The 25,122-nt window shown below is 46.9% G+C and overlaps 1 protein-coding gene across 35 annotated transcripts in view; it reads right to left on the bottom strand.

Annotated features, from left to right (window-relative positions):
- The window catches only part of CACNA1C (calcium voltage-gated channel subunit alpha1 C), a 742,107-nt gene that overhangs the window by 648,589 nt on the left and 68,396 nt on the right, over positions 1-25,122 (bottom strand). For 18 of the 35 annotated variants that reach the window (XM_045366415.3, XM_045366414.3, XM_045366413.3 and 15 more), the window contains exon 1: positions 8,453-9,063. The exons of 15 other annotated variants lie outside the window; for them this stretch is intronic. In XM_045366415.3, coding sequence (XP_045222350.2) covers positions 8,453-8,501 — 49 coding nt within the window. In that variant the 5' untranslated portion in view covers positions 8,502-9,063. Of the gene's footprint in view, positions 1-7,528; positions 7,728-8,452; positions 9,078-25,122 lie in introns of those variants that run through there. 2 more of the 35 variants (XM_065523545.2, XM_065523548.2) reach the window with 2 other exon arrangements.

Raw genomic sequence — 25,122 nt, 5'->3', positions numbered from 1 at the left:
GTAGAGCAAGGTGCAAATAAATGTGAAAGTTTCCCAGCTTACTTTTTGATGATGGGATTATTTTTGCTTTGGGAACTAAAACTAATCCTGTCACTTAGACTGTAAAGCCCTTTCCTATTCTGATCAGTGTCTTAGGGAGCTGCACAGAACTGTTCCCTCTATCTCCAAACCTGCAGCACTTTTGCTATGAAAAAATAAGTAAGTTTATTTTCCAAACCCAAAGTTTACTTATGAAGCAAAGTTTTATTTTCCAACCTGTCCTCCTGTACTGGGAAGTTGGGTTTCGATTTGGGGAATTCACGTTCAAAAGGGAGGAGACACTGGTTTGCCAGGCGGTGTCCTTCCTGCCCTCAATGGCCCTATTTTCAGATATTCAGGCCATCAGAGGACTTCCAGCCAGCATGGCTTTGGACTTGAGGCCGAAGGCAGGCAGCCATGTGTGGTGGCAGTGAGGGGTCAGCAGCATGGCAGGGGGACGGCTGCCGGGCATTGGGAACCATGCATCCCCACGTCCTCACCTTCAGCTTGGAAACAGCAGCAGTTCACTTGGCTCCACTGTCCTGGGAGCCTACTGGCCACAGGCTTCTAGACTCTCTGGAGGGCAAAATACCAGGCCCATGTCAACCAATGGTTCACTTCCTCCTTGATTATTCTGGTATCAGTCAGACCACCTCAGACTCTGGTTTCTCTTTGTTTTACATTTTCACCTTTAAAATATTGAATAATGTCAGCCCTCCAACACCACCTCCAAAGTTGTTCGAAATGCTGCGAATGTTACTTCATGGTGTTGCTTTTCCAAACTCGGGTGCTCTGCTCTCTGATGGGGAGAGAAAGACTAGCTGATGTTTGAACAGTGATACACACTCATTCTCCCATTTGGATCCTCACAGCTGCCCTACGAAGTGAATTGGATATGGATGATTATCTCCACTTTACAGATTAAAAAAAAAGGGGGGATTTGATTCCTTCTGAACTCTCAGAGAAAGAGATCAAGTCAAAGAATGTGACCCAAGACCCAAGTCATTTCTCTAGCCTACAGCCTTATTTATTCTTTAGCTATTCACTTTGTTACTTTTGTTAATGTCTTTGAAAGGTTTTAGCCCAACCTAGATTATTTTGGAAGAAAAAAAGGAATATAAATGACTGAACATGACACAATGGTTATAAAGTAAATAGAGCTTAATTGAGTAATCAAGTCAACATTTCTGCCCACAGGCAATATGGAGAAGAACATTCATTTACTGTCTAGATTTTGGCTTGGTTCTCCAAAGGACAAGAGACAAGATTATTTTATTTTCCTTTCAGCTAGGTTCAAGCGGGCAACACCAAGTGTAGCCGAGTATATTAAAAGAAACCCCTGTTGGCAAATTGGCAGCTTAAATATTTCATGAAATTATCACAACACTATGTTCTGAAATGGTGGCTTCCTCCAGGGAACTCAAAGGCCACATCTCTACGCATGAGCCTGGCTCATGCCTCCGTCTTCAAGCCAGATCGAGTCAGTCTCAGAGGCCTTCCAGTTTCTTGAAGATGACTTGAAAGAGTATCAAACAAGTCAGCCAATGAACACTTCAAAGAAGATGGGAATGCCAGAAGCAGGTCCTGGTGATTCTCTTCCATGGGCTGAGAATGTCTCCTGGGAGTAGGCCGGGGGTCCTAGGAGACCAGCCCTGACATGCGAACAGAAAGATGCCCTTGTTCGCCCAGCTCAGGTGGAGTCTGTGGCAGCCTGTTCACAGTCTCTACCCTGGGGCTAATCTGTGTGTCCGTACCCCGGTTACTGGTAATGCCAGCTGGTCCATGTACCCCGGTTACTGGTAATGCCAGCTGGTCCATGAAGTCCCTAGCAGCTCACCAGCACAGCCTGGCTTCCCATCCCCATCCCACTCTCGCAAAGGGGCTGAAACAAGCCTAGATTGGGGCCGAGAGGAAGTGAGCAAATAAAAAAGGCTTAGAGGCAGATCTGTTTGCAGACAAAATCGTGATCTGAATTTTGCAGGAGTTTCTTGTGGACATGTATGAACTTCTACTCTGTAGTCTAAGAAAGTATTTTTAAACCTTTCCAATGATAGATTTCCCCCACCCCACCCTTCCAACTCCATTCCTAAATCTAACATCGCAGAAATTATTTTAAGGCAGTACAAAGGTGGAGGCAGGGGGAGGAAGAATAGAGAGGTTGAGAGATCTACCAAGCAAAATTTAGCCAGAAGCACTAACAAGGCTCTCTCAGGGAGCCAGCACCAAGTGTGGTAAAAGCAGGAGGATAAAGAGACTGAAGAGCTTGTATTTAGTTACATCCCTGCCTCGGTGACCCTTTAGGGGCCTCCGTTTTCTCGACTGGAAATGAGGATTGTCTCTAAGGTTCCTTTACCCATAAAATGTCCTGATCCTAGAAAGTAAATTCCCAAAGACACATTACATTTATTCTCTGTTTGACAAACCCTTTAAAGAACCAGAGCCTAGCTCCCTGCCCCCTATATACAAAGGGTATATAGCACAAGAAGCCCATTTTAAAGTGAGGGTGTTTTGGAGAGAACTGTTTTGTGGGGTTTTGGGGAGCGGAGGGGCTGAGAGGTTCAGGTTTCTTGCCAGTTAACCCTCGCTTTGCTCACCCTCTGCTTCAGCCAGATGAACCCTTCCTCTAGTTCCCTCGGCTTCCGGGGAAGGAAGGGTCTATGTTCAACCTCTGTCTGACTCCTGAGCTCCAGGCCCAAACTTCTCTCCTACAGTCCCTACAATCCCTACTTAAATTCAGTTCAGTGCCACAACGAGTAACTGACTGCCCCAATGACCTTGCTCCCCAAACCCTCCCAGACACCCTAGTGGGTTGGGGCTCCTCTGGCTTCCCCTCATCTTCTGCACCTCAGCTCTTGGAAGCTCCAGCCATCTCACAGCTCTGCTTTTCTGTGGGGTCATCCCGGGTTCCCCATCTCCCAGCTGGGGTCCTGTCCACACAGAACACGGAAGCAAGGTTCTCCAGGGACCTGCGCGGGTCCTGCCTGAATTCGGCAGGGGAAAGGGGGCAGTAGAGAATGCGCCCACTTCCCTTCCTGCCGTGATAAACAGCTGCCTCCAGGGGTTCCTCAACTACAGAAGCCAAGAGGGTCTGCCCGCCTGGTCCAGGCCCGTGTGTACATGGGCTCAGGAAAGCCTGGTCTTGAACAAATAAGCACCCCGTCTGGGAACTAAAACACAGAGAAGAGCTCTTCTGGAATGCCCAGGTTTAGGTTCAAATGATGGCATTCATTATTTCAGCCTTCCATTCTGCTTTTCCCACAGGGGGCTCAGTTTAAGTCTACACACCCCACTTTGAAATGGCACTGAAAAACATTCCATTCCATTTTCCCCGAGGGATCCTGTCACTTTTCCTTGTTTTACGCGGTATCTAACCTTGAGGTACATGTAAACAGGTGTTTACTAAATTATTTTAATAATGACAGCCACGGCTCAGAGTGTTATTTCATTATCAGAATGTTTAGCACTTATGTCGCTAAATATTTAGCACCTGATATGTTGCAAAACAATTCCCCATGCCTTTTTTTAACCAATCTTCTGTTCTCCTCCACAGTGCCCAACATTAACCTAGGCAACTGTGAGGATGGAATCTAGAAACAGACTAAATCAGTGTGATTATTTTGTTCATTAGGCTTGTTGTTAAGTCTCCAGGTGTTTCCCAAACAGTCTATCAGCTTTCTGTAGTCCATATTGGAGAATAAAACTGTCTGCTGAATTTGAATGCTGAGCACTGATTTCAGGGTCCCGGCAAGGAAGAGGTGAGATGACGCCGGCTGACCTGTACCTCCTACAGAACAAGTAGCTGCTGTGTCAGGCAGGAGGAATTACTGTAAAAGGAAGAAAGTGCTGCCAGCTACTCACCCCTTCTTAATACAGTGCCAAGGGCTTCTCAGACCTCATGGAACTTGCCACGCAACTAAGAAAACCAAGTGAAGAAAGGAATAGAAAAGAAAATGCCAGGCGCTGGAAAACATCACTGGAAATTAGAACAAATCTCAGTTACTTCCTAACCTGGATCTCCTGAGCTTTTCTGCCATTACCCAGCAGGAGACCCAGGCAGACTCATAAACGGAAATCAACTGTGAAGTGCACCCAGTTGTTTTTGTGTTCTTTTCCCTATTAAAGTTAGGAAAACGTCTTCCTGCCTTTGGCTGACAAGCTTCGTGACTGCCCAGGTTTGGGTTCCCAGATCCCATGGCTACAGGTCACCCCATGCTCCACTGGGCTTGGGCACCACCGGGCCCTCCGGTTACTAAACCATCAGCGAAAAATCAGGGAGAAAATTAACATACGGCCATACCCAGTTCGGCGATTTACCCAAAAGGCTCCCTCCAGGCTCGGCGGGATGCTGTCTGTGCTGGGAGGAAATAGACGGCTGTGGGAAGAGCCTGCAATGGACTGGGCGGTCTCCAAAGGGGTTTTCACCACAACAGGGTGGAGAGGTCACTGTGGGACCTGGGTCCCTCCGTGATGCCGCGAGGGCCTCCAGTGTGGGCGGTGGCATGGAGACACACTGGTCTTCTGGGTTGCCTGTGCCAGGGCAGGTGTGGGCCTGATGAAAGCAGCACAGCTCCAACAGGTGACAAGCTCCAAACTCCCCCTACACCTTTCATCACCAGCCGGACCCTGAAGCCCCTTTCCTGACTCCTAAGCCCTGTGGCGCCACCTACTGGAAGAGGCAGAAGCCACATCTACTGCAGGTCTGGCCAGGTCGCATTCATTCATTCACACACGCATTGATTTGTTCAGCCTTGCATCAAGGCCCTGGACTGAGCAGCGGCCAGTCCTAGGAAGCAGGGATCCAAAGATTAGCTGGGCCTCGAAATCTCCATTCGGTATGCTCCTTGGACCCCTTTGGTAGGTCTTACAGAAGAACCCAACTCAAGCAGTTTTAGTTGAAGAAAAAATTAAAGAGTCCTAGGTCATTGCCAAGACCGAGACATGGTCCCAGGGGACTAATGGCTCATCATTTCATTTGCAAAGCACTTTGCCTGCAGCATCTACCTGTAAGAACAAGTCTCCCTTTACTATGAAGAAGAAATGTTTAAACAGTCTTAGGAGACTGCGTTATCAATACTCCCCTCTCAACACCCCAGGTCCCTGAAGGGCATTAGCCTCTTGTGTGATCTATTTTAAACAGCTTTTCCTTATTCCATGCGTGTATACACACACACACACACACACGCACACACACACTTAAATACTGTTAGTGTGTATTCTATGGAAATAATGAAAACTTGACTCTTTTTAATATATTCTGTCATATTCTGAAACACTAAAAAGTACCTGACCAATAGTAGGAATCATATGCTGAACTCCAAAAGCCCCTTTTCTCCAGTGTTCTCCATGCAGGATCAAGAAAAAGCAAAGCTAACGCCACAGCTTTCTTTAACCTGCTCAAGCTGATGTGAGAGCAACATTGTTCTCTGACCATTTGTAAAGAAGTTAACTGTGATCATTATTATTATTACCTTATTACAGCGATTCTTACTCTCCTGAATTGCTAAGTAGTTAAAAGAAAAGCACAGTGTGTCTTGCACTCTGAGAACACATGTTTCTCCCCTCTGCCTTGTCTCTAGCAGATAAGGGACATTCTGGTGTTTTATTTGTTCAATGGTTGACTATTAAGATACTCATTTGCTAGCTGGAGCCTGCAATGGAAAATCAGCCCAGAAAAGTGGGAGGCTGGCACAGGCCCAGAGCAGACAGGGCACCAGAGGCGAGGCAAGGCTTGAGTGTGCCACTCCAGCCTGAAACCCAGGGTCAGAAGCTCGTCCTTCCATGAACTTCCAGGCTGTTCCCAGGCACTGACCTCCAGTCTCCTATTCAACCCTCAAAACACACACACACACACACACACACACTCTCTCACACATGCACACACTCCACAAAAAAGGTGAGGGTGCAAGGACTGGTGCATTCCATGTCTTGGAGTATGTTGGGAAGAGACGGATGCACAGCCCCGGCCACTGGCAACTTTTTTGGTTCTCGACTCTTTGGTTCGTCACCATTACTGATCTTCTGAGGCAGTCCTAGGCTCCTCTTCTGTCTCCTGAAACTCTAACCCCTATTACAGCTCACCCACTCCCTTTAGTGATTAGCCACAGCAACCTCTTCCTTGTCAATGTTCATCCTCTTCTAGGTCTGCCTTCCCCGCCTCCACCACCCTCCTCCCCTCTCTTACCCCAAAAACCTGGGCAATGCCAACCAACTAAAGAAGAGAAGATGGAGAGCAGAGGGGGGACAGGGATCTTGGTGCTCTTCCACCTGGGAACCGCATCTAGAAATGGAGGCAAAACTGCTCCCATGAATTATATAATCACTGCAGCTTCAAGGGAGAGAACTGGAATTCAGGTTGCCATAGTGTTTGTTGGCATGTTGCTGGAAAGGTAGAGCTCTCAGCCACTGGTTCCCTTGCTCCCTTCCCCTCTACCTTTCTCAGGAACCTCTCTGGGGCTGGCACTCCTACTTTTAATGTCGGTTCCCAGCATATGGCGGGGAGATGCTGAGACGCAAAGGGGCAAAAGAAAACAAACAGAGTAAGGAAATGGGATCAGAAGGGGTTTAATCCTGCCCTAAGAGGAGTCCTTGTAAACTAGTTACGATTATCATCCTGTGAATAATCATTATTATTACCACAGTACATTGCCATTGACAGTGATACTTAGGGCAATACTACAGAGCTCGCCTCTTCAATGCTGCTTAGACTGAGGAGGTGGGTAAAGCACGCAGTCTCAGAACCCGGAGGGGAGTCATCTTGCATCCCCACTCTTCACAAATACCACTCTCTTTTGTGTCTCCCTCCCTCCCTCCTAAACCATTCACTACCCCATCAGCTACAGAAGGGACAGGGGAGCAGGTGAGGGATGGGGTCACCAGTAGAGAAATCCAAACATGGACGCTGCCCTTGTGACCCCGAAGTCCTGTCTCACCCCAGAACCCATGACCCTTGACAAGATTCTTTCTTCCAAAGGAGGCCAAAATCCCCATGCTGCCACCCATGCTGGAAAGCAGAGAAGACTGGCCCCAAAATCAGTCTCAGGAGAGATGGAGACCAGGCAGGCCGGCTGGCAGCTTCTGGCTCTAAAGAGTGAAGGCCCTGTCCCCAGAAGGTGGAGCTGGGAGCAAACAGAGGGGAAAAGCTGGACAGAAAGACCTGGAGACAACTCCTTCCACCAGGCTGGTCTTCGGAGGATCACTTGGAAGAACCCAGGGAAGAACAGAGACCAGCAGTGACAGACAGGCTTTCAGGGCAAGAGAAGAGGAAGAGTGGAAACAGGGAGGCTCCGGGAACTGGGAGAGAAAAGGGCGAGACTACACCAAAGAGACAGAGAGAGCAGTGGCGAGAAGAAAGAGATGTGACGCCTGGAGGTTGCCAGAAAGCCCCGAGGGACCACCCTGTCTGCACTCCCCCGCCTCAAAACCTTAAATGCTGAGCAACGTCAAAGAAAATAACTTGTTAATATGGGGGGAGAGCGGCGAGGGAGAAAGTTTCCAGGAAGTAGGGAGTTACCTGACTGCCTTTCACCATCACAGGGGGAGCTGGTGACACTTGCGGCCAAGGATGGAGATGCTCGGAAAACACTGGGCAATAGTATGGAGCCGCGTGAGCCAGGCACACCCTTCCATGATCTCCTTCAAACACGAAACAGCAAAGCCCACACACCGCCCGGCTCCTCGCCGCTTCCATCCTCAGGTGCTAGCCCACATATGGGTGCGAATGAGAACACACGCGGCGTGGGCGCGCTCGGGGTCAACGGCAGTGGAGAGGTGGGTGGGTGTAGGTGAGCGGCGGAGGAGGGAGGGAGAGAGGAAGAAGGGGACCGACGGAGGGGGAGCGAGAGGGGCGCGCTGGGGCTCACATCTGCACCGCCGCCCCCACCCGCCACCTGGAGCGCGCCGCCCAGGGCAGGGGCGCCTGGACCAGAGTGGACGCCGGGCAGCGCCAGGGCGCCCCAGGGGCGGCCGTGGGCGCCGGGCTCTGCCGGCGCGGGGTGCGCGCGCGCGCGCTCTCAGCCGCGCCCCGAGCCGGGCGAGGGACCCCGGGCCTCTGGGCTCCGCGGCGCCGGCGCCCTCTGCCCCCCGCGCGGCTGGCCAGGCAGCCGGGCTCTCCAGGCGAACGCGAGAAAGCGAGGCGGCGGCGGCCACTTGGGGAACTTTTCCCCCCTCGCCTGGAATTTCATAGGAAACACATGCTCTGGAGAAGCTGGGGCCCGGGGGGGGAGGGGCGGGAATTTTCCGCTCCGTCTCGCGCAGCGGTTCGGGCCCCGGTCCCGCCGGGCTCCCGGGCGCTCCGACGAGGCGGAGGCGCCCCTGGCGGACGCGGCCCCGGGCCACTCTGCAGGGACCGACCCCGGGGCCTCGGGGAGCGCGGGGAGAGCAGGAGCCCGGTGGAGAAGGCAGGGAGCCCCGGCGAGGCGGCGGGGTCCAGCCTTACCTTGGTGGTTTTCCTCTGGAATGTACATCCTCGTATTCTCATTGACCATGGACCAAAAATGGTTTTCAAAGGAGGAGCAGCCACGAAGAGGAAGAAATGTGAAAACACCCCCCAGCGGGTCTGGATTAATCCCTCCTCCGAGGCCGGCGGCTTTCGTGCAAGATTCGAGGAAGCCGTGGTCTGCAGTGTTTCTTCTTCCCTGCCGACGATTACCTGATTCCCATTATGGCATCAAACCCCAAAAACTGCTCCTTTCCACTACTGCCTCCTCGAGTGAAATTGTAATGCATCCTCAGTACATCCGGGCCCCTTCCAAGAATTGAGCACCGCACCTCTGGCGGCTACACCATTTGAAAAAATAAATCGGGAGAGGCAGGGCGAGAAGAGGCGGAAAGGAGGGGCGGGGGGCGCGCGGGGCCCGCCTGGGCCGGCAGGGGCCGAGGCGCCTCTGCCCACTGCCGGCGAGTCCTCCTGAGGCCCCTGCCCGGCTCTCTGCTGTCAAAGGGAGCCGGCAACTCCTGGGCGCGGAGGCAGGAAGAGCCGCCGCCGCCGCTCCGGGCCCGCCGCGCCGCGCCGAGCGCCGCTCTGGCAGGAGCTGTTTCTGCAGAGGCAGCGAGAGGGAGACACCGGGCGCGCGAGAGCGCCGCGCTCACTCCCCCCGGCCCAGCCCCGCCGCGCCCGCGCCCGCCCCTGCCCGCGCCGCCCGCCCGCCCGCCCGCCCGCCCGGCGCGCCGGAGGCAGACGCGCTGAACGCTTCCAGATGTGGCGGCGGCGGCGCGCAGGGAGTCGGGCGCACGGCGCGGGGCGCACGGCGGCGGACTGGAGCCCGAAGTTGGGCCCCCTCTCGGCGCCCGCGGCAACGCCGCCCGAGCGAGCCCTCGGCCCGCATGACGTCAAGGGGAGCGGGCCCCGGCCGCCGGCGGGCGAGGGGCGGCGTGAGGAGCCCCCGGGGAGGCCGAGGCGCGCGGGGGACCCGGACGCCCGCCGTGGTGGCCGCGGTGGCCGCGGCGCGGACACACCCCCTCGCGCCCCGCCGGCGGCGTCGCGCCCCCCGCGCCGGCCTGCAGCCCCCCGCCCGCGTTCTCTCCTCAGCTGCGGCGGCGCGTCCCTGCTGGGCCGGCCACGCCGGGAAGGCCTCTGTGAGCGGAATTCCAAGGAGGAGGAATACAATTTGCCCAACGACCAGAGTCTGGTTTCGGATCGGGCCACCGAACAAAACGGCAAAATGAGCCGTGATTCCGTGATTCTGTTTGATCAATTATAATCAGAGCGGTTGTAGAAGTGACAGATAGAGGAGGGGAGGGGAAGCGGGAGGGGCGGCGAGGCGGAGCCTGGTAGGCGAGGCTGCGGTGCCCAGAGGCGAGGCTGCGGTGCCCAGATGTCTGAACAGATTCCTAGACCCAGGTTTGCTAATTCTTTGGAGGCAGCCGAGCACGTGTTCTACTAGGATATCCTTACCTACTTCTCTTAATTATTTCTGCAACTCCGGCAGGAACCTATCCAGCACCTCTCCTTCCCGGAGAAGCAAACACTTCCCTCCAGAACTCCCTGCAACCGCAGCAAGTTCCACGGCACCCCCTGCAGGACCGGGCTCCCCGCCAGTAGGGCTTCGTGATCCCTTTCAGGGGGGCCTACAACTCCCTCTTGGGGAAAACCTCTACCTGCCTCCACGTAAGACCTCCTCGCTTCCACATCCACTCTCATTCCCTGGGGGACCCTAACCATTCCCGTGGCTTTCAGCAGCTGTCTATATCAAATGTCTATCTCCAGCCCAGACCTCTCTCCTGAATTCCAGACTACAGCCGACTCTGTCTGATAGACATCTCAATCCTAATACATCCAAACCCAGAATTCCTGATCTCTTCAAAGCCTGCTCCTCACACAGCCTTCCCCATCGCAGTCGATGACAATCCCATACTTCTAGTTGCTCAGATCAAAATCCTGGAGTCCCTCTTGACTCCTTTCTCTTATCATTCCACGTCTAGTCCATCAGGAGATCCTGTTGGCACTGCCTTCAGGCGAATCCAGAACCTGACCACTTCTCAGTTCCTCCACTGCCACCGCCCGGGGCTGAGCCAACATCCTTCACCCAGGTTTCTCCAGTAGCTGGTCCCCCTGGCCTACCTTCCCTCTCCCCTCCTTTGGTATTTTCTCAATACAGCAATCGGAGTAACCCATTTAAAACATCACATCACAGCTCTCCTCTGCTCAAAACCCTCCGTGGTTACCCATTTCACTTAGTAAAAGCCATGGTCCTTGTGGTGACCTACAGGAATGGCCGAGTACAAATCTTCTTGCATCATCTCCTACTGCTGTCCCCCTCACTCAGGATACACTAGCCTCTTGGCCGGGCCCCAGACAGTACCGAAATGACTCCCCAACACACCGCACATTGTAAGCCCTTTGCTCTAGCTATTCCCACTGCCTGGAACACAAACGCCCTCGGCTTCTTCAAAGCTTTCTGCAAATCTCACCTGTTCAATGAGGCTCACCAGGACCTCATCCTGATTCATCCTGACGGACCCCCACAGCACTCCCAATCTCCCCTTACTCTTATTGAATCCCTGCCTAACATAGTATATAGTTTACTTATTCATTAACTTTATTGTTTATTGTCTGTATCCCCCCACTGAAATGTAACCCCCGTGAAGACAGGAAGTCATCTATTTTGTTCACCAGTGCCTGGAGCAGTGTCTGGCAGATAGTAAGTACATAATATGTGTTGAATGAAATGAATGAGTGCCCAAGCACTTTCAGGAGTGTTGCAATTCCCCCTATCAAAATGCATCTTGTTGGTCCCTTAGTTGATACCTGAAACCTTACCACTCCTGTTTCCTTCCTTTGTCCAGTGGTTCTGGCCCCAGTTTAAAATGCAAGTGCCCCTGGGAGAGGTATTAAGCTGTATCAGTTATCTTCATTCTAATGTGAATAGCAATCTCAATTTTGTTGGTTACAAGAGAAATCTGGCCTCTTTGCCATTCTGGTGTGTTCATACTCAATTTTCAACCTAATAGAGAAAATTAGAAATGACACAAATTCAAACATTTCCCATTTACTTTAGGATGCATCATAGGCCTGTGTTTCAGAGGCTGCTGTAGCTGATAATTTGTTTAAATGAATACTAAAATTGGTTTGCATCCCCTTTACACACAAGTGCAGGAATAATAATAATAGCTAACACTATTGAGTGTTCTGTGCCAGGTACTGTGACAGGCATTTTACAGCCTTTATCTTATTTAATCCTCATTGCAACTCAATAAGCTATGTGTTATTGTCATTATTATCCCCATTTTATAGATATGGAAACTGAGACTTTGAGACTTAAATTACAATGTCCAGGGTCACCCAGGTGAGTAACTGTGGAGCCTGGACTTAGCCCAGGCATATCTGACACCAAACTCAGGCTCTACCATTATCTTACTCCTTCTTCTGAGGGGTGACGTGTGGGTGAGCTGGTGGGGGCAGGGCTGCAGGGAGATGAACAGTGTGAAATGATTGCAAAATATGCTGTAGATAATTCACAAAGAGCCAAGTCACTGGGAACAGAGTGTATGTGTGTTAGGGGGTTACGTGCAGGATTGATAGCCCAGCTTTTCTAAAGGTAGGCACTGTATAAATCTAGCAAGTAAATATTACCTTCATGCTTCTTTAGTTTCATTTTTCACTTCTCTTTTCAGCTGTGAAATGTGTTCTTTCCTTTCCAGAAAAAGGTATTTCCTAAATATTTGGTCTTGCAGTATACGCCCATATCCCAGCTTTTAACTTGGAACACAGCCCTGGGTGTGCTCTTTCGAGGTAACAAATACTCAACGTGACAAAAGGAGACCATTGTGAATTCTGATTTGGGGATTTGGGAAGTGGTGGGAGCAGAGGAGGGAGTCTGTTTTTCTCTGTCATTGAATGGTTTGATTCTCCAGCTAAAGAATCTCCCATAGGTCTTCATGTGTGCCCTCTTTCTACATAGTATTATGCTTATATTTGCATGAGCCTTTTCTCTCCTCTTCCTTACTACATTTTAGGTGTCTTCAAGAAGAGAACTGTGTTTATTCTTTGTGCATAACATAATGCTTTGTACATATGGACACTCAATTTGTGTTGAGTGCATGATTCACTCTGGAAAAGATTTTTAAATGTGACCACGGATATTTTCTTTGGAAGCAATTAAGAGTGCACTGAATTTGTTAATTACAGTGTATTTGTAAGAGTGAAAACCTGGAAATGAACTAAATATTCAACAAAAATGTTGGTTAAATAATAACACTGAGGCCGGGCGCGGTGGCTCAAGCCTGTAATCCCAGCACTTTGGGAGGCCGAGACGGGCAGATCATGAGGTCAGGAGATCGAGACCATCCTGGCTAACACGGTGAAACCCCATCTCTACTAAAAAATATAAAAAACTAGCTGGGCGAGATGGCGGGCGCCTGTAGTCCCAGCTACTCGGGAGGCTGAGGCAGGAGAATGGCGTGAACCCGGGAGACGGAGCTTGCAGTGAGCTGAGATCCGGCCACTGCACTCCAGCCTGGGAGACAGACGAGACTCTGTCTCAAAAATAATAATAATAATAACACTGAGAGATTATTCTAAGTGCCTCACATATATAAAGTCATTTGCTCCTCCAAACAACCCTGTAAAGGAATTGCTTTTATCCCCATTTTACCAGTGAGGAAACCAAAGCACAGAAAGGTTTACTCACTTGCCCATGTTTTCACAGCCAGTTAATGTTGAAAGACCTGTGATTTGAACCCCAGCAGTCTTCAGAGCCTATGCTCTTCACCACCACATAGATGAACTAGAGTGCATTCACACAGTGAAAGTCTACGTAGACAAGAACAATATTAAGAATATTAGTAACGTGGAAAAAAATGATTTACACTAAAAGAAAAACAAGTCACAAAAATATTACAGGCAATATGATTTCATTTTCCTTTTAATGTCAGGTTTATATTTGAACTAGGGAAAAGACTAAGTAAGGTTCACACCAAAATGTTGACAGTATCCTCAAGCTGGGGTATGTGGGGGGGAAAAAATGTTGACAGTAGCTTTCTTTGGGAGGGGGATTACACGTAAATGTTTCTTCTTCTTCTTCTTCTTCCTTAGCTGGCCCAAGGCTTGGAAAGCCAGGTTGCCAAGCAGGCTCTTCCTCTTCCCTTAGCACACACACCTCTTGACACAGAGCCCTCCCCCCACTGCCTAGCCAGGGAAGACACCGCTAATAAATCTCTTCAGAATAACTCTGTCATCAAGTCTGCAAGGTGTCCCTTCTATTTCTCTCCTTCTGCCCACCACAACAGCCACTCAGCACTAAATGCTGCCACCCACCTGCAAAAAATTACCTGTCCAGTGTTTCCAGCCCAAATGCATTACATTGTCCTCATTGCAATCTGAGCTGCCTGGTTGAAGCATCAGCCACTCTGTGTTGGTGGTAGAGAGCTAGGAACACCAAGATGATGGGTAAATCTTAACAATGACCTTTTGGGAAGATGTTTCATCCTTAATTTCTAATCCACATAATTGCCTGTATATAAGGGTGGACATTTCAAACCAGGTAAAATTGATTAGCAAGCCAGAGTAGGAAGAGGGGAGTCAGAAAGCCCACTTTAAATGTGCCTTCTGACACCTTACCTTCTTTATCTCCCCATAGGGCCACGCACAACCATTCCTTCTCAAAGGCCAGAGATGGGAACATCAGTGTGGTGGTTTTGCATTAGGTCAGCTTAACTAAGCTGGAACCTATTTCCCAGAATTGCCTTCCTTATGTGGTTCTGCATTAAGATTGTCCACAACAGGTATTTGTGGAGCCTCTGGGAGGTGGACATGAAGCAGCAGCATGCATTCATTGTCACCGATCTGCTGGCTTACCCTGACGGTGGAGCCCACAGCTCCTCCAGCTCCTGCTAGATCTCCTCCTTCAGCTACTCTGAGGCCTGGGCAAAGTACATGCCCAGCTCTGTAGTAAAGATTCCAGCTTTATGTTTCATAGTCAAGATCGGCAATGGTAAAAGGCAAACAAGGGTTTTATTTGTCCTTGTGGGCTCCACTTTGGCCTCACTCTCTCCCACATCACATCCTGCTTTCCTCCTGCCTTTTGGCACTACAGCAACTTCAGACCCATCCTCAGATGCAGAGGTAGCAGCCTTCTGTAGATTCTTCACCAGCTTCCACAACTGGATAAGGTCTAATCTCTGCGATCAATCCCTTCCTCCAAGTCACTCACGGTGGTACCACTTCCCTGATCAAACCTGACTGATGCATCGGTGTACTGCTCCCACCCGTGACCAGGTTACTTGTTTAGATATTTTTATGAGTAAATAGTGCCTGGCACATAGTTGCCCTCAATATATATGTTTGTTGAATTCATACTAATTATCATCATTTAATATGCCTGGTGAATATCAGGTGCTATGATAGGCACTTTAAATACAGCTAACAGCCTGGTCTTTGGAGACAGGCCAGACACAGAGCCGGGTTCTGCCTGCTATGAGCTACGGGAATGTGGACACCTGACTTTAACTCTTAACACCCAGTTTTTGCAATATGAAGCTAATAGTGGTACCTAACTCCATAGGGTGGTTGTGAGAATGAAATGAAATAGTCCAAGTAAAGTGTGTGGGGTGCACAGCATGCTCATTTAATGTTAGCTGTTACCATCCTTCACCCCTGTAAGGAAGATTTGTTGACTATCTACTATGTGCCCTGAATTCACCACAGCCCTGCCAAAGAGACTTACCACCATTGTACAGATGCAAAACAGTAGCTAAGAGGTTAACTTTCTTGCCCAAGATTGGTTTGTCAGCAAATTATAGAATTGGGATTTGAACCCAAGTCTACACAAACCCAGAGGCCATGCGCTGGCCGCTACTATGCACAACATTTCAGGCACTAGAACTAAAATGGAGGAGAGAGGAAGGCTTTGGGGAAAATCCCCCAACCCACAGTTCAGACAGCAGAGCTGAAGAGGTTGCAGAATGGCCTTTCTCCTTCTTTTGGAAGACCCATAAAAACGCTGAGGCCTTCACAACTCATGTTAATATTTAAAAACCTCTGCTGGCAGAGTTCTCCCTTCTATCACATCTCCATCCTTCCTCCTGTCTGCTTTTGTAGAAGCCATAGGACGAACCAGATCCCACCTAACCCACTGGGCTATCTTTATACACCACACTTAGGGAAAACTCTCCTGGCAGCTCAGCCCCAGTGTCCGTCCCAAGGGGAAGCCGGAGTACTCAGGGTGCGAGGATAATTCAAGCCTCATTCTACAGCAGCCTAAGTTGTTCGGATAATAAGGTGTGGTAACATGACTAACATGAATACCCTTGTGATTTTCAGCAATACTTAGCCCCCAAAGACAGAAAACAGCAAGGTTATTTATGGCCTGATCCTGGGGACTGGATCTCCAGGTGGGAGAATTCATCTGCCATGTGTGAATTCAAATCATGGCCCTCTCTACCTCAGCAAACCAATGGTGCATGCTAATTATGTAACTATCTTGGACTTCTGTTTGCTCATCTGCAAAATGGGAATGTGTGGCCTCATCTCCTGAGGCTCTTTGGAAAGAGAAGTTGATACCAAGGGAAGCGCTCAATCACCAAAGTTATACCTTCATTACTTGTTAAGGCCCTGAGAACGTTTGTTTCATCTGGGTGACCTGCTGACCCCCAGAAGGAACCGCATAGTCAAGGCTCAGACCTATCCACTATTGTGTCCACTTTTTTAGGAGTTCAAAGACCATCACAAAGCGCAAGCCATTCCCACCTGTATTCAATTTTTGCCATAGCAGATTACCACTAGCTGGGTGTTTTAACACAACAGCAATTAATTATCTCGCAGTTTTGGAGGCCAGAAGTTCAAAATCCAGCAGGGTGTGCTGCCTGCAGTGGCCCTCAGGGAGAACCCCTTCTTTGTCCCTTCCAGCTTCTGCTGGCTGGCAGCATTCCTTGGTTTGTGGCCACATCACTCTGTCTCCATGGTCACCTTGCCTCCTCATCTCCTGGCAGTCAGATCTCCTTCTGCTTCACTCTTACAAGGACACCTGTCATTTGATTTAGGACTTCCCAGATAATCCCAGACAATGTCTTCATCTCAAAATTCTTAATTACGTCTACAAAGACCCTTTTTCCTGATAAGCTAAAATTGACACTTTCTGGGGATTAGGACATGTACCCATACATTCTGAGGGGCCGCTATTCAACGCACTACACTACCCTAATCTACATGAATGTTTCTTCATCCATTTTCATTTGAATCTCAAGCCCAACGTTTGCTAATTCCTGAAACTTTAGCAACCTCTTTCTCTCTCCCACTGAGGCTCAGTTTCTTCACTTATAAAACAGAAGTTATTGCCATATGTTAGAGCTTAAGTGAGTGGTGACAAAGGTGCTTCACTATGGAAGATGCTCCTTCCCACAGAACTCAGTCTCACACTTAACCCTTTCAGTGAATCACCCTCGGCTATTTGATTAGAGAAACTGAATGCTTGGAGAGGTTCAGTAACCTGGCCGAGCCAACTCAGCTGGGTAGAAGTGGACCTGGCTTTAAACCCCAAAGACCATTCTGATCCTCAACCTTCCTAACCCCTTTACCTTCTTAACCATTTCAGGCCAGTTCAAACGTGTTCAATGGAGCTATATAGAAAATGTCTTCTCAAAGGAAGCTGAAAAGTGTTCTTTTCAGTAGGGCTTTCAGAACCCTCCTCTTCTAATTAGCTTTATAAATGTTCTCTCTTCTCTTTTTACCCTTCTCTGAACGCATTCTAAGTTCTCTGTCATTTTCAAAACACGGTCCTAAGAGTAAACACCTTTATCTGGCCATCAGAAATCAGCCATCAACCCTCATTCTATTCACAGTCCTCCTATTAATATAACTCTTGGCAAACTCACCTTTCCTTCCATATTTCAGCTGGCATTCAATCTGTAATGTCTTCTCTCTCTGACCCCTGGTTCTTCTCCCTCTCACGCAAGGATGAATAATAAATGATGGCTCAGTTCGTATTTGCGTTCTGGATTATTCTTTCCTGAATGGTCACTTTGCATTCATCTCTCTTAGAATTCCACGTTAATTTCCAGCTTGCTTTCCTACAGTATCAGAAGTCATGTGAGACTAGGGTTATATAGCCATGAACATTTCTGGTTCGTAGTCTGACATAGGTCAGGTAACCCTTTACTTGATATGACATTTGGGACCTGGCCACCTCAACAGATGAAAAAGGATATTTGTTCTCTAAAGCCTCCTTTTAAAGATGATGCACTGTTCTAATTGTAGATTCCAAGGATCTTTTATAGGGGTACCCTTTGGTTAACCTGCAGCAGTCCCATCCCTGAAATCTAAAAGAATATAGACTACACTGATAGGAATAATTCCAAATATTTGCATTCCTGGAACGGTAAACTCGAATGCCATAAAACTAATTAACATTTGGCTAGTTCACTCTAAGTTGTTGATTAGGCCATTTTCCAAGTACCTGGGGGTGGGGAAGTTACAGCTAATCATCACCACCCTACTAGAGAGGTCATTGCTGCATAGTACGTCTAGATATAGGCAAAGTCAAGAGGGCAACCAAAAAGATATCTTCTCAGCAGTGACCATCATTAACTTGCCAAATGGCTTCCACTCAGTGGCCAAGTGGAGCCTGGTGGAAACAAGAGCTGGGCAGAGTTGTCAAGTATGGCAGGACACTTCCAGTCATGTCTTCATATGACCCAGCTGAAGTACCTCTACCAGCTAGATAGGTCTTCCTTCAGCCAAAGAAGGTAAGTTTCAATCTCCCAAGGTTTATCATTTTTACCTCTTTACATAGCAGATTCAGATTTTCTGCCTTTGTCGTGTTCAGTCCTGCTTGCATAATGATTTTTTGTGATGAATATAACCCCATTATTTTATTATTAATCACTAACTCTTGGTAATCTTTTTTTTTAACCAATGAGCAATTGACCAATGCCACCCATATCAACTTCTACTATAGTTTAGTTAGCAAGAATATTCTGTTTTCTTCTCCTCTGGGGCACAGGGCAGAGTGAGCTTCTCAACCATTCTGCATTTGGGCACAAATATTGGACTAGTCCTGACTAATAAAATGTAAGTAGAAGTGACTGTGTCACCTCCAGGTTGAGGTGATGGAAGACCTGCTGCAATTATTCTGTCTCTCCCTTCTCCTGCCACATTATCCAGATGGTACAGCTGCAAGATAGAGAAGCATCCATCAACCCTGGATTCCTGAGTGACTTTGTGAACCAGAACCTCTCACTAGCCCCCTCTGGATGCAGTATGATCAAGAAATAGATTTGTACTCTATTAAGCTCCAGGAATGTGGAAAATATTACCATAGTATAATGTTAACTATCTTGACTAACAGGCTGGAATAAATCAACAACTCCATGTGTGTAACCCACGTGTGGTTAGGGATTTGCCAAGTTCTGATTCATTGAACTGACTTCTATTCCAATCAGCATAATATCAGTCAATGATTCTAATTCGTAGGAGGGCAGGCTGTAACGATAATGATCTTGCAATGAAGTAATATTGAAAACATTTATAATTTATGTAACATATAATAGTTTTATTTGTTCTAGATAAACTGGTGATGGTGTCTATAGCAACTGATTATACAGATGAAATAACCAAAAATACGTTTTCCTCTTAAAATCTTCTTAAAGTACAGGTATATTTATGCTTGTGTTTATATTGAATCGCTTATGCAAACTATTCTTGTGTGGATGAATCAAAAACATGTTAACAATTTCCCAAGTGGACTTGGAAAGCAATTGGAGTAGTGTAGGACATCTTGAAACTCGTGTACAAGTAATGATTTAATAGAATTCATTTCCAGATCCTCAACTTTCATATGTGCTCAGTCTTCATGTTCACCGGAAAACAACCTGGGGCAGAGCCTGGAGCCCACCTGCCGCTTCTCCTGTCTCTCAAAGGGGCATCCATAGCCTACACTTCAGCAGAGAGGCACACCTGTCATTCACCCTGCATCCTTCCAGGTCCATATCCCTGTGGCGTGAATGCCCCCAGGACACCAAACAAGGAGATCTAGGAAATACTGGTTCCCAGACAAGGAGACATTTGAAATACAGGTGTCTAGAAAGCCTCTTGAATCAGACAACATATCCCTTCAATCATGATCTTTTTAAAATATATATTTCTGGTACATTTTATATTAAGAATTACCTCGAAAAGCTCATCATGTAATTATGTTGTTTTGCTCAGTTGTATATTATTAGTATCTGTGATGATAATTCAATCCAAAAGAAATGTATAACACAAAGCCTTATGGTTATAAAATTTTTAATTTTAAATTTTAATTTATATACATCTTTTTGTTGCAGAGTAATATGATAGTGTGACCAGTAAAAGACTTTCTTTTTTTTTTTTTTTGAGACGGAGTCTCACTCTGTTGCCCAGGCTGGAGTGCAGTGGCCGGATCTCAGCTCACTGCAAGCTCCGCCTCCCGGGTTCCCGCCATTCTCCTGCCTCAGCCTCCCGAGTAGCTGGGACTACAGGCGCCTGCCACCTGGCCCGGCTAGTTTTTTTGTATTTTTTAGTAGAGACGGGGTTTCACTGTGTTAGCCAGGATGGTCTCGATCTCCTGACCTCATGATCCGCCCGTCTCGGCCTCCCAAAGTGCTGGGATTACAGGCTTGAGCCACCGCGCCCGGCCCAGTAAAAGACTTTCAAGCATAAAAATATATTGTATTAGGGTAAAATTTTAAGAAGGAAATGGAATGTAAATATGTATCCAAGGAGAAAAAGAAATGATGAAAAATCTTTGACTGTTAAAAACAGGGCTTTTATATATTTTTGAATACATAATAGAAGGTATCAAATAGCTGCAGTGTTTATATTTTATTGGAAACTTTAAAAGAGTAATGCAACAATTTTATGTTAAACTGTCAAGATTTATAAAGCACCAGAAATTGCATCATTTACAACCATTTAAAATTATCATGAAACTTTTGGGATGTCAACTTGAAAATGCATGATGAGGCACAGACTTTTTCACAACTTTTTTGGGGGGATCTGCAAGCAAAGCACTGCGGAGGCCCTGGGTCAGCATAGGCTGAAGCCCTGTAAGGTCCTAGCTTGGCAACCCCGGCCTCTGACGGTTGGTGCAGGCTGCTGCTCTTCACAGGGAAGGCCAGGGCTACAGACCCTGGCAGATAAGTAAATGTTCATAAAACAAATGAACATCTCTGCTTTCTCATTCTCACTCTGTCTTCTATCCCAAACATGATCTTGAACGATATGCCTCCCTTCCTGGGGTTTTTAGTCTTCTTGAGATTCTTGGAGCGAGCAAGCAAGGTGTCCTGTGGTCACATTATCCCAGAGGATATCAAGAATACTCTTAGCAGTGCTGTGACCCACACACCCCTAAGCAGTATTTTTCAACCCAGGTTGTTTGGATTTTATTCTACAACAGAGTCACTCAATTTTAAGTATGTTTTTAACCCAGAAAGGCCAAACACAGCAGACACTAGGACTTCACTGCCTATTTCTACCCTTTCAATGATTAGAGATGGAATTTTTCTCAGCCTCAAAAGAAATACTTTCAGTTCCGGCCTTCAGTCAGGATTTATTGGACAGATCTGATTCTGCTGTATTTTCATTTATAGTCTAGAAGACAAAAGCATCAGGTATTAGAAAGAACTCTTGAGTTTAAACCTTGTATCTATTACCACTTGGCTGTGTAACTTTAGCCAGGGCTCTTATGTTCTTTGAGTATCAGTTCCCTCAACCATAAACCAAGGAACTTTCAAGGAATGGATTCTGAGTACAAAGTGAAATATTAATATGAAAAAGTCTTGGCAAGGAAAAGTATAGATATAGCAGGGTACTTATTACCACAAAGATGGAATTTTCTATTATCTTTGACAATCTGTTGAAGCACCCAACAGTCTTTCTTGGTCCAACCCAAATATCATTAACCACAATTCCAACCATTTTCTTTTTGTCTTTTATTCCTCTTTGGAAAAAGAGACTAGTTGATCACCATCTCTTACATTAGAATCAATTAACTATTTGAAAAGAGGATACTTAAAACCAGTTCTTCAGAAGTGGAAGTCAAGGTATTCAACGTCTCCACATCACCCAGCCTACCACTTACTCAGACTTTGATAACGAAATTCTGTCACATTTCTTATAAAAGTCTAATTAAATCTCAACAGTTTTATCCATGTAACCATTTTCTGCTTGAAAATTTCCCTTAAAACTCTGAAAGTAAACCCTATAAGGGAGGTAGTTAGACCAGCTAAATTATTTGCTGTCACTTCTATGCATTTAGCGAAGGCCCACCAAGATGGATGTTTTGCAGAGAGCAGTTCAATGTTAAAAGAGCAGAGCTAAGAACATTTCCTATCACACACAGACCTCATTTAAGCCATCTTTGATAGTTTCTACAATACCCAAATCATGAATGTTAAAAACAGAAACAAACGAACAAAAAAATAGATGGAGGTTTGCTTCCATCCTCAAAGTCTTAACTCTCTCCCTGCTGAAGTCATGGGTGCACCACCACTGGGTAGAAAAGCACCTGGATGGGAAAGCAAATTGAATGAAGAGGTGATGACCTGAAAGAAAAATCTAGTGCTGTCAGGCTTTCCATGGCATCCAAGTAGATGCACTGGTCTCTGCTATCCTCCATCTCCTCTTTGCATAAATCCTACCCCCACCTCCATCTCCAGAAGCATTCTCTGCATATATAGGCAGCCAACACTGACATGATGCTGCATGAACCCAAGAACTGTAATCCCTACCCAGGTACAGGAATGCTCACCCTTATGGTCCAATGGTCCAAAATCATCCCTTATTCCTTCTCCCTCCCACACCCAAACTGCAGACCGCCATCCTTTGCATCTGTGTGCAAGCTCCTACTCATCCTTTAAGACTCAGCTCAAGAGTCACAGGTCGAGTTCTTCTTCCTCTGTGTTCCCATAGAGCCTACAGCTATCTGTATCAAAGCACTAGTTATATTGCTGTAGTTATTTGTTTACCTCCTATATTCCCAACTAGACTCTGAACATCTCAAGGGCAAGAACCATGTTGTACTTACCTTTGAATTTCCTTTACCAAGAATAGTATTTGGCTCATAGTAAGTGCTTAATAAACATTTGATGAATAAATGAATGATTGCTCTATCAATCCTGTTGGTGGTAGAGAATTAATCCAAAAATATATTGCTCATGGTGCAATTTCAGGCATATTGCAGGCTGATAGAAGAGAAATTTTGAGACCAAGAGACCTGCCCTACTTCTATCAATCATCTCATAAAATATCTACATGAAAGACTGCTCTTGAGCTGGTAGCTAACGTTCCTGGAAAAACTCCCTGGCAGGTTACCCAGGGAGATTAGTTTAAAGGGAGGTTGTTACACTTGTCCTCTCATCATCGTTTAGTGAGTGCCTTAGCTAAAAAGATCCTCTGCTAGGGGATTGGAACTCTGCATGAAAGTTTTAGCTTTTATTTGTCTATTAAGAGGCCCATGTTATGGGCAAAGGGCTGTCTGTTGACCTCGTAGACCATTATTCACAGCATCTGTCTTTGGCAATTTCCTACCTGTGGACATTGTGTTTACTTATACATTTGCCATCCTTGCATTTGCCAATGTCCCATCTGTAACACCTGGATGTATCCATTTCTATCTCCTAGCATCTGTCTTTTATAGGCTTTTTTGACAAAATTTATGTTAAGGGATTTCACCTGTCAATATACCTGGGCTCAGGACAGTCAGGGACTTGCTGTAATATTGGAGTGAATTGCTAGGAAGTGACTTGCATGGGAAAAAAAAAAAAAGTCAGGTCAAGCAATAAAAAGGAGAAATACCATGTAAGCCAGATTTATTTCTACAATAACTGGAAATTAAAAGGAGAAACAGTTGTCACGTGTCAAAGCCACCCGGCAAAACCAGCACCCTATTAAGCATAGGTTCAGCTATCTCCAGAAATAGTTCCTGAATCATATCTCAACAATTCTCTTCTTTTATGTTTCTTTGACTTATCAAAAACTCTCCTAAAATCCATTCCTTATTTTCAAAACTGAACTCTGTATCTTAAGTGGCCAAACATAGCAAAATAATAAAGATAAGAAAGAAGTATCTGAGAAGCAGCACTAGGAATCCAGAGCCTGTGAGCAATAATGAGTGCTTACTGAGCTGGGAAGTTTTGGGGGTCACCCAAAACTTGGGGGTCCAGTCTGTTACATAGTTGGATTAAGTAGTCACCCACATAGCATCCTATTAGTGATGAGAAAAGTCACCCTATCCCCAGATATCTGCAGTCTCTGTCAGAGTGCCACCGTGACTCGAATTCTATGAAAGGAAATATAATCTTTAGGTTAAACAGTGATTCATTAAGTATCCTATTTTAGAGTGCAATATACATATGAGAAAGAACCCTTCAAATCCTAAGTCACTAACAGCTTAATAGGAATTATTTAATCATGTCTCTTTTCTCCAGTAGGTCAGGGACCTGGGCTATGTTGAGTGCACAGTCTTCATCAGTAGCGTTTTGTCTGGGTGCTTTCGGGAGAGAATGAAGGGAGATGCAGGGAAAAGAAAGCTTTATTGAGAGAAAAGAATATTGAAAAGTAGAGTCAGTGGTCCCGAAGAGAAGCCTCACCTGCTTTACAATGTTGCCTAGAACAATGCACTTGAAATCCACCAAGAAGGATTCTATTTTCCAGTGGGCTAGCCCAGGGGCCTCAAACCTAAATGTGCATAAGAATCACCTGGGGTTAGTTTTAAAATACAGATTCTGATTCAGTAGACCTGGGTAGAACCTGAGATTCTGCATTTCTTACAAGCTTCCAGGTGAGGCTGATGCTGCTGTACCCCAGAACATGCTCTGAGAAGTGGGGGTTACATAGAAGGCCCAAGTATCTTCAGAACTTCATGCTATTCCTCCAGTGGGACACTGTTACAATCCTGAGCTAATGGAAACCGTTCCATGACTGGTACAATGGTGGAAACCAGTTCTGCAGTGCACCCCTGCCTGACCTGCGCAAAGCGGGGAACACGTCCCTTCCCAGGAGACATATCTGAGTTGGGACCATTCTGCCCCTTCTCTCCCCTTCAGAGGCCCAAGGACATTTTTGGTGTACCCAATACCTTTTAACAATTTCAAGACCAAGTTAGGTCCAGAGATACTTTAACTCCCAGCTAACTCTGAAATAATAATACAAGAATTGCTGTTAGTGGACAGTGAGCCCAACGTAGTGTTTGATGATACCAATAATAAAGGCAAGAGAAATCCTACAATCTCACATTTACATGTGCAGAAGATTAAAATTCCTCCCATGCCTACCAAACAAGGAAGTCTTTATGCCTGTCTCAAACAACTTGAGGAGGTAAGAGAATACAAGTAAACAGCAGATTACTCTGTCTCATGACGCGATCCAGTCGTTGGCTGAAGCTATGTTTACTCCTATGTATAGAGGAGGCAGGATGCTCGGAGAGCTTTGGCTGGTAGAACTTTGCCTGGAATGAATCCTGCCTGAAAACTGCCCCCTAAAGCAAGGTAACTCATGCCACCTGGAGCAAGAACCAGCTCCTAAGGACACACATACCAAAGTAAGCAGACAAGAAGGTTTTGAAAACGAGGGGAAATGAGTGAACTTGGTCTCTTGCCGCTAGTGTGGAGCCCTTGTTTTGCTGTTGGCAAACCTCCCTCCCAGGGTATCCC

The sequence above is a fragment of the Macaca fascicularis genome, chromosome 11 (genome assembly GCF_037993035.2).
Source record: "Macaca fascicularis isolate 582-1 chromosome 11, T2T-MFA8v1.1".
NCBI classification, from domain to species: Eukaryota; Metazoa; Chordata; class Mammalia; order Primates; family Cercopithecidae; genus Macaca; species Macaca fascicularis.
The sequence above is the reverse complement of the archived record's forward strand: the minus strand, read 5'-3'. Positions and strand labels throughout refer to the sequence as shown.